Raw genomic sequence first — 15,359 nt, forward strand, 5'->3', positions numbered from 1 at the left:
GCACTCAGCAGGCTAGAGCACTCCACCAATCCCCAGGGGAACCAGCATGCAGGATATGTGGTTTCAAACCAAAGGATCACACTACCTTCAGTGCACTCCACTGCCTCATCTGTTCTTCCTTGTTCCAGAGAAAACAAATGTGAATATACTGTAATTCATGATCTTAGGAAGGGCAGCCATCAGGTAAACAGAGAAATAAATATCACAGAAATATGTTGGCAAACCAACATATGCATCAACCCTCCTACTGTTGACAACTTAACTATAAATGCATTAAGCTTAAACAGAGCAAACTTCCAGATTACAAACTTTATAATGGGGACTGCTGATTAATGAGCATTCTTTCCTTTCTATGTCTGTGATGCCTGGTTTTTAAAAGTGTTTTATTAAAAATCTTTTCCCACTTAAATAAAGTTTTTTTATAACTAAAGTTTTAAAGAATACTTTTTTTTGCCACAAATGTTTATGATTGTGAATTTAGAATGTATTCTCTCGATTTTCTATATAAATAATATAACTCTGGATACTTAACACAACATTAAATAGAATGAGGTAAAAAGCAGAATTTCCATTGCTTTAATATTTCATTTTATATAACTTCTACTCCACTTATCAGAACACTAAGATTACTTACCTATGATGATTTCTACCTTCTTGCTATCTTGACTGTCTCGGTCATTATATACATGACACCAATAGGTTCCCTGATGTTCCAGATCCACATAAGGTACCTGTTATCAATATCAGAACACACACACACACCATTTCCTTTCAATTTAATTTTAATTGGCTTGGAGAGAAACTTATTTTGAATTAGGAAAAAAAACCTGTAACATTTAAGAGGACTTTAGACATTCTTAGATTATTTCCATTTATTAGATTAAGTATTAGCAGGCAAATGATACAATGATTCCAATAATGGTGAGTTAGGTGGAGTACTATTTGACATTTTAAAGATTTTATTTTTAAGTAATCTCTACACTCAATGTGGGGATCGAACTCACAACCCCACGATGAAGACCTGGTGAGCCAGCCAGGCGCCCCTATCTGACATTTTAGTATAAGCCCTTAGATGTGGGCTAGTGTTATGTTCCAGCATTTCTGTAAATATAAGAATGAGTTAATACTGAATAACAAGGGACTTGAAATGAAAATAAGGAAAACATTAAAACACCTCAACGAATATGAATTTTAATGTTTGTCTTAATTTTCAATTATACTACTTATTTTATATATCTACACAAAAAAATACCCAAATAACCAACTTCTTACCATGTATAGCTTTTTTGTCTCATGTATTAATGGTGATTCATTTTTGAACCACTGGTAGTGAGGAATAGGGCTTCCAACAGCAACACACTGTAAGACCAATGTGCTACCAAGCATCAGCTTTTGGGACCTTGGTTCAACGCAGATTTGCAACTTGGGTTCAGAGATGCCATCCACACTTCCTTAAATTAAAAGAAAAATATCACTGAACATAAATAAAATCCCTAGGTCAGTAAGAAAAAATTTTCCCCCTTTAACTAAAAAAAAAAAAAAAAAAACCAACATAAAAAGGTGTTTTCAAGTTATTTTTTATAATCCTTAACAGTACCTCCTAAAACTGTTTCATAAAACTGTGACACTTCCAGAAATACTAAGAGATGTTCTGTGGATAAAAGGATGCTGTAGACAAGTATGTTTAGAAAATTCTGGGTTAAACAAAGTTAAACAGATTTTTTTGCTACAGGACTTCTCAGAGCTTTAAGTGTTATATGCTTTGTTTATTTAGAAGGGCAAAATAGTTCAAGTGGCTTCCACACATGTTTGGCCACAGATTCTTTTTGGTGGGGGCAAGTAACTTATTAGCATCTTGAGTGATACTCACATTCAACACAGAAAGTTCTACATTCTGCTGTTTGATTTAACTTATTAAAAGAAGGAGTTTTAGCATGGAATAAATATGGATGGATGATTGCTAGCATTTCTTCCTGAGGCAGAAACCAGAAAGCATTATTACTATTATTTTTTTTAAGATTTATTTATTTATTTTTTTTAAGATTTTATTATTTGACAGAGAGAGACAGCGAGACAGGGAACACAAGTGTGGGGTGGGCTGGGGTGGGAGAGGGAAAAGCAGGCTTCCCACTGAGCAGGGAGCCTGATGCGGGGCTCGATCCCAGGACCCTGGGATCATGACCTGAGCCGAAGGCAGACGCTTAACAACTGAGCCACCCAGGTGCCCCTAAAGATTTATTTATTTTAGAGAGAGAGAGAGAGCATGTGCACGTGTGCACCCATGGGGGTGGGGGAGGAGGAGGAGAGAGAGAATCTTAAGCAGACTGCACGCTCAGTACGGCGGAGCCCAACACAGGGCTCAATCTCACGACCCTGAGATCATGACTTGAGCCGAAATCAGGAGTCCAGTGCTTAACTGAGCCACCCAGACGGCCCCAGGAAATGTTACTTATTGAACCCTCATGTGTTGCTCTAAGGTCCTCGAGGAAGGAGGACTTGTCATTGTTACCCAATACCAAGTCTCCATCATGAAACTCAGTGTCTCACACATTGCAGGTGATCAGTCTTTGCTGAATGAATAGGATTTAATTTATAAACATATTAAAGTTCATTACACGCACAGAAATATCCTAGAAAGACACAATTCCCTTGTTTAATAATGACTATTTTTAGAGATTATTTATTTAGGTGTAGGAAAAGCTAAATTGAGAAAGAAGAATGGAGACAGGTAACAACAAGTCTGTTTCCCACCTATTCTTTCTGTCTGGTAAAATGACAATATAGTTCTTGATTGTGAGTGTGAATACAGAAAATAACATCTGATGGCTACTCTTTAGAATAGGTTCATTTTTTTAATCAGTACTAGTTACTGGCCTAAGAAGCTGAATGACAGAGAGGAGAAAAACAGTCTGATGAAATGCTTTATTGTGGGGAATGATACGCTACCTGCCCTTTCACACCAAAGGCAACTCTAGAGGTTTTATTCCGCAACATGATTTTGTCAGCGTAATACAACAGTTTGGGAGAAAGACACACAGTGTAGAAAGAAATAGGAGGGACGTGTGCAGAGGCCAGTGGCAGGGCCGGCCTAACACATGTCTGTGGAGAAGGGACCAAAGCACACGGGATAAAGTCTGACCAACTGGTGATAAGAACGTACATGAGCTTCCGGTCCTGTTTGTGATATTGTGAAATTCAAGTAAACATTCAAAATAAAATAAGGCAATTCCCATCCCAATATTCAACTTAATTTATCACTTACCCTGAAAGCTTTCTGTTACTTCAGTGACATCACAAACATCCAGCTGTGACCACTGGCTGAATTCAAAGGTGAAATTATTATTAACTCGACAGACATAAAAGCCCGCATCTTTTACGTGCACTGTGTTAAAAATAAGTTCTGATGCATTTCCGTTTGGGATCTGTGAAAGAATCAGTAAGAGAATGTAAATGAATGACTCATCAAAACATGCCTTATAAAAATGTGCCATGCAAAAAAATGTGTTGATTTCTTTGGAGCTTTGAAAAGCATATTTCCCCCCCCCCCCCAAGTTCTAAAATATTTTTTACTTAAAAAAACAACATTTTGAATAATTTAAGACTAAAGTCTTAGAAATCCACACTCTTTTACAAATCCATTAACTAGAGAGTTAAGATCTCGTCCACAGATCTTCCAAAAACTAACAGAAAAGTATCTGTTCTGTCATTTAAAATTGTTCAAATCATTAGTATTTAAAGAATCTACAATGGCAAATTTATAAATAACACGGAAGGTTAGGCCCGACTATTCATTTCAGTTCTGGCCAAATTAGCTGTGAGTACCTAAGCAAGTTATTTCACCTTGAGACCCCATTTTCTCATCTGCAAAATTCTGTAAAAGGACAGACTCCTGAACCACCACTCTTCTTTCAGGGTCTGGGCAGGGAAGGGCTATGGAAAGCATGTCAGTGATGGGAAGAAATGGCCACCCAAGGGTTTGCTAAGCTCTCCCCCAGGGCTCTGGTCACCACATTAAGGTTTCTTTCACCTTTGCTGCTCTCATCAATCTGTAAGTGCACTTCTGCCACATTGTCAAGGGGCTTAGTCGAGTGCCCTGTTATATTACATTAGTTCCCTTTCAAAAGTATCCCTCTCCAAACCCCAACCAACTGAATTCCACTCTTGCCCCTTCAGAACCTGCACCAGAGCAAGAGCATTCTGCTGAGGATTTGACAACTAGGATGGCAGGCTGCACTTGGCACCATGTTAATGTACTAAAGTCTGCTTTTCTACTAGACTATTAATGCATATTTTGTGTCTCTTTAAACCTCCTACAATCAACCCTGCTTCTCTCAGCTACCGACTTCAGATAGAAACTCTCCTCTTCCTGCCACCAAAGCTATCTATGTATCTCTTTATAACTGCTCTCTTCTCTCTGTTAAAATGGAAAATGCGTCTTCCTGGCAAAGGCTACTTGGGCTTAGGCTCTGTGGGGATCCACTCAGAACCTCAGACTTGGTATGTAGACTAGTTCAAGCTGCAGACATTTGGGATCAACAGGTGCAGAAAGCAGCTTTCTCAGAGACTCCCCTATCTGACTAAAAGTAGACACTTCTGGGAAATGAGGCTACCATAAATTCCTTCTTCAGGGTGGCTTTATCCAGGAAGGAGACCAAGAATAAACCTACTACAAATCCCCTCTCCAGGAGAGTTTTATGGCCATGATGAAGATGGGAAGACCACTTTCACCCACATGAATAAACACGGTCAAACTTAACTTATCTCCTGCTTATTCTTCTAGAAACCCCTTTGTATTTCTTAAAGAAATCCATCTGTTCCTCTCATAGAGGCCTTTGTCCCTCCACCCTTTTCCCTACTAAATTAGGTATGTAAGGCTTTAACTTTAACTAGTCATGGAGCTACTTCCTTTGTAAGTTCCCATACGAATAAACTTCTTCTCTTGTCAATCTGTATTTTGTCAGTTAATTCACAGGAACCCAGAGAATGAACATAAGAGGGCAGAGGAAAACTTTTTCCTCTCCTGTCAATTCCATCCTCTCTGACCTTGCTCCTGCAATTTTCTCTCTGCTTTACCATCTATTTCTCTTCTATTGTATCACTCTCGAAAACATACTCTAGTCCTTTGTATCTTAAATAAGTAAAAAATCCCAAACAAGCCTCCCTTGACACGCACCCCCTCCTCTCAGCAGCACTGAAAATGTTAACTACCCCTTTTTTCTTGAAATGCCTTCCCTTTGAGGCTTCATACCATCCTCTGCTGGATTTCCTCCCATCTCTCTTGCAGGTTCTTCTTAGTCTCTTTACTGGTTTGTCTCTGTAACATAAACTGTCAAAGACTCTCCAGATATCCAAACTGCCTAGCTGATTCATGTAGATGTCTGATGGGCATTTTGAACTTAATGCATCTAAAACCAATCCTTGATTTTTCTCCTTAAATCCATTTCTTTCCCAATCTTCAATACCTCAGTATATAACACGTCCCCGGGTGCTTCCATAAAAAATCCCGGGGTCATCCTTGATCTCTCTTCCTTTTTCTTCATGCTCCACCTCTAACGTATCAGGTGTGATCAACTCTCCCTCTAAAATAACCTGACCTGAGCACTCTGTTCCCTCTCCACTGCCCTGCCACTATTTCCAGCCTAGCACAAGCATTAGCTAAACGGTCTTCCTGCTTCTCTCTTGCTTCTCTTCAAGCGGCAGCTTTGTGTTTTAAAAACACAAATCCTATTATGTTACTTCTGCTTAAGACGGTTAGTGGCATCTCACTTTAGATCACCCTGCTGATTCTCCTCATAGTTCTTAACTCAAAGAATTCTGTTTGTTTGCTGTCTCTCCCACCAGAGCATGACCCTGTGTGTCAGTGCTTCATCATCACGGCCTGAGATCACGGCCTGGCACAAAACAAGCGCTCATCAAGTACTTGTTCAATGAGTATCTCTTAAAATAACCCCATGGCCATAAAGGTAGCCTGACAAAACTTGACCTTGTGAGGGCTTCAAAATCTATTACAACTCTTCTAATCTAAGAAGTACTCCCCACCTCCTACATTTTTACCTTTCTCAAATCAGGGCATATTTTACAAATGATATGCTTAATGTACCAAGTTTTATCTGTTATTTCTCCCTTTTCAAAAGACATTTATTAAGATAAAAGCAACTTTGCAATTGAGAAAATGTTAAAAATAGCTTTAGTTACCATCTCCTGAAAGCGTAGGTACATGAAACACATTGTCTATTAAATGCTTATAACCCTGGATGACAGGAATTCATATCACAAAAAATGACACTCAGGGTTCCAACACAGGCCTGTGCAGCACCAAAGCCTACATGCAACCTTTTACTACAGTTCAGCGGCTCTACCTTACCTGTGTGTAAGGGATGGGAATAAAAAATTGTATAACACCACACATTTCTTCTAAGGCACAGGATGATCCCATTAAAGGAAAGATCATGATCTTAGAATGGCTCTTTAACTTAGTTTCAGGTTTGCAAATGTAGACTTAGTACTGAATTTGGATGAAAGCTTAGTTATTTGATTAACAGGTTGAAAAGAGTATGGAGTTTCAAGGTATAATCTAGGAAGGAAGGGGGCTAGGGGAGGTGGAGTGGGAGAAGAGAGGAGCCAACCAAAGCGAGACTCAACATGGGCTAGCCAGACCAGTGGGAACACTCAGTGGCACAGGAGCTCGAAGAACTTTTTTTTTTTTAAATATTTTATTTATTTATTTGACAGAGAGAGAGAGAAAACAAGAGTGCAAGCAGGGGGAGCTGTAAAGGCAGAGGGAGAAGCAGACTCTCAGCTGGGCAGGGAGCCCCATGCGAGGCTCGATCCCAGGTCCCTGGGATCATTACCTGAGCCGAAAGCAGACGCTTAACCAACTGAGCCACCCAGGCACCCCTAGCTCAAAGAACTTTTAAGAAAAAAGAATTCCAATATGTAATTTTAAATTATTTATTGGGTGGTGCAGGGATACAATATTTCCACCAAAAGAATAATGCCCCACTCCACCAGCCTGAATTTCACTTCAGAATCTACCACAATAGCCTAAATCTTTTGATATAATAGTTATGTGAAACATTTAAAATAATCTTCCATTAGCCTTCCGTGGCACCTTACAAATCTTTTAATTAAAGATTTTGGTTTCCTTTTTTCAGGTGGTTGGGAAGATGGTGGACATTCATACTGAGTGCACCTACCCAAAGCAGCCAACCATCTTTCAAAATAAGAAGAGGGACCTGCTTGGAGAAACTGGTAAAGAGAAGCTCCTACAATACCATAAAAACTTTGGTCTGGGTTTCAAAATGTCCAAGGAGGTCACTGAGGGTCCTATACCGACAAGAAATGCCCCGTTACTGGTAATGTCTCTATCTGAAGGCAGATTCTGTCTAGTGTGGTGATCAAGATGAAGGTACAGAAGACTGTCATCCACCGAGACTTCCTCCACCGCATCTGAAAGTACAACTGCCTTGAGAAACACCACAAGACTATGTCCGTACACCTGTCCCCTGGCTTCAGGGACGTCCGGATGGGCAATACTGTCACAGTGAGTGAGTGCTGACCCTTGAGCAAGACTGTGTGCTTCAATGTGATCAAAGTCACACAGGCTGCTGGCCCAAGAAACCATTCCAGAAGTTCTGAGACTAGAGGGCACACACGGCCAAAGAAAATAAAGTTATTTTCAAAAAAAAAAAAAAGAGAGAGAGAGAGAGAGAGAGATTTTGGTTGGAACATAATTTGTTGTTAAGGAATTTTGGATGGGTATGTTAGAATGTACTGGTGATATTTACTATTTGTTAATGTTGTTCTAAGTAATAATACTGATTTCCACAGTTTAGAGAATTGATTTTATTATTGCTTACCATTTTTAAAAAAATATTTTATTTATTTATTTGAGAGAGTGAACGAGAGGGATAAAGAGAGCACATGAGTAGGGGGACGGACAGAGGGTGAAGGAGAAGCAGACTCCCTGCTGAGCATGGAGCCCGATGCCAGGATCCTGAGACCACGACCTGAGCCAAAGGCAGATGCTTAACCAACTGAGCCAGCCAGGTGCCCCATTTACCATTTTTTTGTAAGACAACTTTTGGAACTGTCTTACCAAAATAATGATTATTGACTACTTCAGTAATAACACAGCCATGTCTATCAGATCAAAGTTCCAAAAAACACACTGAGGATAATGATGCTAAATAATCTGCTATCATTCTCTCTTTTTATGACAAGGGAAGTAAAATACATTAAAAAAGTTACCTCTTTATTCATTTTAAACCATTGATATTGTACAAAGGGATGTCCAGTTGCCCGGCAACACAGTTTCACAAACTGTCCAGCCAAGACTGCCTTTGACTCTGGGTTGACAGTGATCTTTATGCCTTAAAAAAAGAAAAGAAAAAAAGTTAAGTCAGTCACGGAAGAGAGGTTTTCCTTGTTTACATTTCTGAAACCAAAACGTATTTTGGAAATAACCTGTATATTCATCCTAGCTGTAAACTGCCCATTCACATCTCCCTCCCTGCCAGGTTATGCCTCTGTGAGTTCCAGGCTTTGTAAAACCAAGAGGAAAGAAAGTCCACAGAAGACTTTCATCTACCGTACTTCCCATGGCTGGGGGAGAAAACTGTTTGCCATCTTTCCTTAGAAGTATTTTTTTCATGTCCTAACCCCTCTGAAATCAGGATGACCTTACAATAGAGTCTGCTAGACAGCAGGTGTGAGGCAGGTCTCCGTGCCGACTCTTCCAATACTCGGCCGCAAACGCTCATGTGGCTGGCACTCCCACTGACTCAGGGGCACTGCTGCAAGCGGTGGCCACTGAAAAGGTCTTCAAGACACATTTATTTCAGTGCTATGATTTAGCATTAAAATGAAAATCACTCTGTACGCAGAAAGGCACAGAAACAGAACAGCAGGATATAAATCCGACACATGTGATACAGACATTTCTCATCTGAGAAATGACTCTCAGCATCAAAGCTTGGGACAGCTTTAAAGAAAATCCTAAGTCAACTATGGAACTACCTCCCCGCCCCACCCCCCACCCCCCCCAGCCGTGTCCCTTTCACTTACTCCCTCTGGGGAAGCCTGCTGCCACATCATGGGGATGCTCAGGCAGCCCTGTGGGAGGCCCAAGTGATAAGGAAAGAAACTTTCATGTAAGTGAACCACCCGAGAAGAGGACAGTTCAACCCCAGTTGAACCCTAGACGGCTGCAGCCCTGCCCCAACGGCTTGACCCTCACCTCATCAGAGGCCAAAACCGGAGCCAAAACCACCCAGCTAAGCCATTTCCAGGTTCCTATCCTCAGAAACCATGTGGAGTAAAAAATGGTTGTTGTATTAAGCTTTGGGTTTTGGGGTAATTTATTATGCGGCAACAGATAACTGACACAAAAGAAACCAAAGTTAGGAAATTCTACGTTTGCCAAGATTATAATACATAAAACTGGGTTAGCTGGCTTCCAGGAAGGAAGAAGAAAAGATCATTAAAACTTGTAAAATATAACTCCCTGCACCTAGTTTTATTTTCTTTCTTCATCTATCCTGAATATGATCTCATAACAGTATCTTTTTCTTCTATAAGCCGCCAATCCAAAGGAATAAAACAAGATTACAATTGAAGAGGAGTTAGTCCAATAATATCAATCTTAGTACATCCAAGATACTAACCTTTCCAGGATAAAAATAGTATATAAGGTAAAACAGGTATGTGAAAACCATTCCAGAAAGATACCAAATAAAACCAAAATCCAAAATAAATAAATATTTATTGCCTACCTGTTACATTTGAGGGTCTGGAGAAACCCTAGAAAATCTTTAGTAAAGACAGTAGAGCCTCTCAAAAAAGAATTTAAAACTTTTGCCAAGGGAGAACTTTCCTATTCATTAATTCTTTACGTTGATGCCAAGTTAGCACAGTATGGCAGAAGTAACAGTTCTTCTGGAACCTGTACTATGTGCTGGTTGCAAAGGACATGGTAAAGACAGAAAATGGGATGAGCACTCTCACTTTGGCCGGCAAATTCACAGCACTGCATTTAAGGCTCCCAATGCCATTCTTTAGCCACGAGAGACACATGTCACAACTTTAAGATACAAAGATTCTGATTTTCAAAGTTTACGTGTGGTAAGAAAGAAAAAAAGTTGTAACAACAAAAGAAGGGAACAAATATAAATCTGAAAAAGAGGATTTGTGGCTAAATGGGCTTTAAAATGTGGCTGTCTTCTAGTCATCTCCAACTTAACGTGTCCCAAATTCCTCCGAAACAAAATCTACTCCTGCATGAGACCCCACTGTCTTGCCAACTCAGCCTGTCCCCATGCATCCAGTTACTCAGGGCAAAAACTTAGCAGTGCCCCCCCGGAATCCCTCTTTTCTTCCTCATTCTCCACATGTAACTTCTCTGCAAGTCCTGCCAGTTCCGCTTTTCCCCGTCTCCACACATCTTCAATGCCATGATCTTAACCCAAGCCACCATCAGCTGTGACGAAACCATGTTACAGCCTGCAAACTGGTTTCCCTGCTTCCGACTGGCAGCCCAACTGTCTTTTTAAAACATAAATTAATCCAGTGGCGCCTGGGTGGCTCCGTTGGTTGAGCGTCCGACTTATGATTTTGTCTCAGGTCATGACCTCAGGGTGGTGAGATCGAGCCCCACCATGGGCTCCACACTCAGTGGGGAACCTGCTGGAGATTCTTTCTCTCCCTCTTCCCCTCCCCTCTTTCTCTCTAAATAAAATAAAAAAAACATAAATTAGTCCATACCACTCCTCTGATTAAAACCCTCGACTGACCTATTGTACTTCGAATAAAGTCTACATTCCTTATCATGGTCACAAGGTCTTATATAAACTGACCTCTCTAACCTCGTCCCCTCCCGTCCTCCTTGCTCCAGCCACACTGGTCCTCTTTTCGGAAGCCAAGCTATTTTCTACCTTTTTACTTACTAGTCCTCTGCTGGATTTCCCCTCCAACCCCCTACTGTTTCACGGCAGGCTCTTTCTTTCTCATAATCTAGGTCTCTAGCTTCGCTGGGAAATGTCTCTAAACTAGCTAACCCCCACCCCCACTTCTCAATTACATTCACCCCACTTTGTGGTCTTCACTGCACTAACCATCTGAAATCCCTGTGTTTTCTTGTCTGTCTCACCTACTAAAACAGAAGCTTCATGAGAACAAGGACCTTGTTTGTCTTAGTCACCAGTTTACCCGACACCCAAACAGTGCCTGGCATATGGTGACACAGTGAGTGTTCCGCATGTATTTGCTGGATGACTGTATCATCACCATAATAAAACTACTATGGTAGCAATTTACTGACTGCTTTATATGTGCCCGGTGTTTTGATCTCTAACCTTCAAAATAACCAGATGAGTTAGATATTAGTTAGATCTATGTTACAGTGAAGAAAATGAAGTCGTTTGCAAAAGATCACCCAAATTACCTTGAGTAAACTATTTAACCTTTCTGAGACCAATTTTTTTCCCATTGTAAAATAGCAGAACCAAAATACAAACCTAGGTTTTCTTGGGCTTTAAAATCCCCCTGCTTTTGTTAATCCAGTGATTCCCCCCCACCCACCTTTATGGAAGTATGCTCGACAAACGAAAGTTCTATACATTTATAGCGTTACCATGTGATAATTTAATATACATATACATTGTGAAGTGATTACCACTGTTGACTTAATTAATACACCTATCACCTCATATAGTTATCATTTTCCAGTGATTTTTTTTTTTTTTTTTTAAAGATTTTATTTCTAAATAATCTCTATGCCCAACATGGGGCTTGAACTCACAACTCTGGGATCAAGAGTCACACGCTTGGGATGCCTGGGAGACTCAGTCGGTTAAGCGTCTGCCTTTGGCTCAGGTCATGATCCCGGGGTCCTGGGATCGAGCCCCACATTGGGCGCCCTGCTCAGTGGGGAGTCTGCTTCTCCCTCTCCCTCTGATTCCCACTCCCCCGCCCCTGCTCTTGTTCTCTCACTCTCTCTCAAATAAATAAAACGTAAAAAAAAAAAAAAAGAGTCACACGCTCCACCAACTCAGCCAGCCAGGCACCCCCCAGCAATTCTTAATGTCCCTCCCAAGCTGATCTTTTGCCACATGAGCCTCTCTTACTGAAGGGAAAATGCCAAGCAGAGTGCAGTGTCTTGCACCATGGCAGTGCTTATAAACTGACCACAGCAAACATTCTCTCCTATTATACAGAGACAAGAGTGATGGAAATTAAAAAAGCTTTCTCCCTAGAGTGTCTTACAAAGAAATGAATAACTTTAATGGACATAGGGCCCATAGGGCCAGGATATCCTAAAAGGTGTCCTTCTTTTGTGTGGGAGACAAGACTATATGCTTTCTAATGTACGTTCAAGCTCAGTTTACACATCTGTCCTGGACCATCCATTTCAATAGTCTAGTCTTCAATAAGCAAGCAAATAAATACATGTATTTATTACTTAATGCTTCAAAGACTGAGAATTGAAAGGCACAATGTGATTTGGAAACCGCCCTTGGTGAGTAGTAAAGACAAGAAGTCGCAAGACCTCCCATGCCTTAACCACACAAATTTCCTTCCTCCCACGTAGTGTTGTGCGGCAGGGAACCATGGTCAACCTGTAACCACCCTCGCGGGGCGCCCACCAGTCAGCAGGTGCTGAACAAAGGTAAGGAAAGAAGACAGCACGGAGCTATGGAGGGTGTACCAAGGCATACAAATGAAAGTTCTATTTTAAAGGGTGAATGCACAGTTTCCTGGCAAACAAGCCTATTTTCAGATAACATCTGCAAAGAAGTCAAAGAGGTTATTTGATTTCCTGTAAACCGGGGAGAATCTGAACTAGGTACGATGGAACATGAGGATTGTTCATTCAACACACACCTATGCAGATCACAGATTCATGATACTGAGCAATAAAACTAAAAACCTGCTGGAATTTCAAAACAGTAAGTTAGGGTGACTCTTGACTTGACAGAAGGATTCACCATAGCTTCCCTTTAAGTTACCCTCTCTCAGAATGCTTTAAAAAAATTTTTTTTTTAAAGATTTTATTTATTTGAGAGAGCGCGAGCGAGAGAGCACAGGCAGGGGGAGCAACAGAGGAAGAGGGAGAAGCACACTTCCCACTGAGCAGGGAGCCCGACGTGGGGCTTGATCTCAGGACCCTGGGATTACGACCTGAGCCAAAGGCAGCAGCTTAACCGACTGAGCCACCAAGGCGCCCCATGGATGCATTTAAATATTGATACAACTTACAAACAGCTGTTCCAGGAACAGGTCTATTGTGTACATGACAGTACATCTGTTTTTTTTTTGTTTTTTTTTTTTTTTAAAGATTTTTTATTTATTTATCTGAGAGAGAGAATGGGAGACAGAGAGCATGAGAGGGGGAGGATCAGAGGGAGAAGCAGACTCCTCGCTGAGCAGGGAGTCCGATGCGGGACTCGATCCCGGGACTCCAGGATCATGACCTGAGCCGAAGGCAGTTGCTTAACCAACTGAGCCACCCAGGCGCCCCAGTACATCTGTTTTTAGAGGCTGCAAACCAAAAATTTCTTTCCATCAGTTTCTATCTTAAACTCTTCCTCAGAGTTATTCTGAAAATTTCTAAGCTATCATTGAAAAGTGCCTCATCCTGTCCCAGAATAAATACCATTTCTCTCCCTTCAACAGTCTCCCCTCAACACAACCAAAGCATGTCCATGTACGCCCTTCCTACAAGTCAGTTTAAATTTGCACCTCTTGTGGCTAAACCTAGTTTCATCATACCCTGTATGCTTCCATATTGCCCAGGGACCCTGAACACCTCAATGCAGACATACATTCTTTCAGACGTCATGACTCCCTTTCTATCGCTCTCCTCCTCCTTTGTCCTTATTCCCGTCCATACCATCATTGCCTCTTCCACTTCTTGATATTTTCCTTTCAGAAATTTCGTCACTCACACAACAAGAAAAGTCCTTTATAAAAGAGGATCTAATATGAGTATTTTTTAATTTGGCAAGGACAAAAAATTGCAGTCCACAGGTCAAAGAGGCAACTGGGAGAATAAGTCATCACCAAGTTCCTGAATAACCCAGAAATTTCCTAGCATGATAGAAATGACATTGAGTTCAGGTCAGGGTCAGCAGACCTGGGCTCTAATCCACTTTTGTCAACAACTGTGACTCTGGCTAAATGATAACCAGTGGAAATCTCATTTTCCACACAAATGTTTGCTCACATTTAAAATTTAAATGTTCATAATAGCACAGTTCTGTTCCTTCACAGAACTGTAAAGATAAGATGGTTCTGAACTAAAGGTATTTTGGAAATTAGAGAATAATATTCAACAATCTTGGTTCCTGTCTTTTTTTTTTTTTTTTCTCAAAGATTTTATTTATTCATTTGAGAGAGAGAGAAAGTATGAGAGGGGAGAAGTAGACTCCCCACTGAGCAGGGAGCCCGCTGGGGGGATCGATCCCAGGACCCCGGGATCATGACCTGCGCCGAAGGCAGACATTTAACCGACTGAGCCACCCAGGCGCCCGTTGGCTCCTGTCTTAAAGACAAAAAAGGTGTGGGGCAAGTGGAAAAGGTGCCACTGAAGAGGTCTCAGCCAGAGCCGTCTGGTATGTATGGAGAGTGAAGTACCTTTTACATAAAGAAAGAAATAAAATGGTAACATCACAGAACTAGAGTTGGAACCCTGGGATTCATCTAATGAAACCCATACATAAAATGTTAATTCTCTCTAAATATCCCCTATCGTCTGGCTTCTGCTTAACCAATTCCAGGCCAGGGCATGACTTCCTTGGCAGCCATTTTGTGATCTGCATAACTACCCTAACTGATGGAGCCTATAATCACTCAAATATTTTCACTTAAAAAAAGAAAAACAGGAACATCTTGAACTGCACATCTAGGCTCAATGACATTTGCGAAGGACAGAGATGCCAACGTCAGCTGCTTTGGGATCAGGAGTTTTGATCCTTTAATGAGAAAATAAAGGTCTAAAAAATCATTACAGACTTCTGGTTCAAACAACTTCAGCACACTCATTTAATGCTCCCACTCCCCTCCAATTCCCACTGGAATGACCAAAAGAATAAAATATGGAAACAATCAGTGCTGGGAAATGGGCATGGGGAGCAGCTAGCTATCCATGTGCTGTGAGAAAGCCCAATTAGAGACAAAGCAGAAGCTCAATCCTATGGGGCTCCTTCAGAAAATATATTAAGTGTCAAAGCCCATGGAGAGCAAGAATTTAGGGATGAGTTACCCTCAGCTTAGATCCCATCCTAAGTGAAGGACCACAGAGGCTGGCTCCTAATCAAGGGAATCGCTCTAGTTAGAGGCAGGGGAATGCTGCCCCAGCTATT

At 41.1% G+C, this 15,359-nt stretch overlaps 1 protein-coding gene and 1 pseudogene across 2 annotated transcripts in view; one reads left to right on the forward strand and one right to left on the reverse strand.

Annotated features, from left to right (window-relative positions):
• The window catches only part of MALT1 (MALT1 paracaspase), a 55,128-nt gene that overhangs the window by 26,560 nt on the left and 13,209 nt on the right, over positions 1-15,359 (reverse strand). The window contains exons 3-7 of one of the 2 annotated variants that reach the window (XM_036111963.2): positions 8,251-8,372; positions 3,263-3,422; positions 1,273-1,451; positions 635-731; positions 86-118 (exon numbers count right to left, since the gene is read on the reverse strand). In XM_036111963.2, the coding sequence (XP_035967856.2) occupies positions 86-118; positions 635-731; positions 1,273-1,451; positions 3,263-3,422; positions 8,251-8,372 (591 nt within the window). The remainder of the gene's footprint in view (positions 1-85; positions 119-634; positions 732-1,272; positions 1,452-3,262; positions 3,423-8,250; positions 8,373-15,359) is intronic. The other variant, XM_036111964.2, reaches the window with a different exon arrangement.
• On the forward strand, positions 7,167-7,638 carry LOC118548155 (small ribosomal subunit protein uS17 pseudogene; annotated as a pseudogene).

This window comes from Halichoerus grypus, chromosome 13 (genome assembly GCF_964656455.1).
Source record: "Halichoerus grypus chromosome 13, mHalGry1.hap1.1, whole genome shotgun sequence".
Taxonomy (NCBI): domain Eukaryota; kingdom Metazoa; phylum Chordata; class Mammalia; order Carnivora; family Phocidae; genus Halichoerus; species Halichoerus grypus.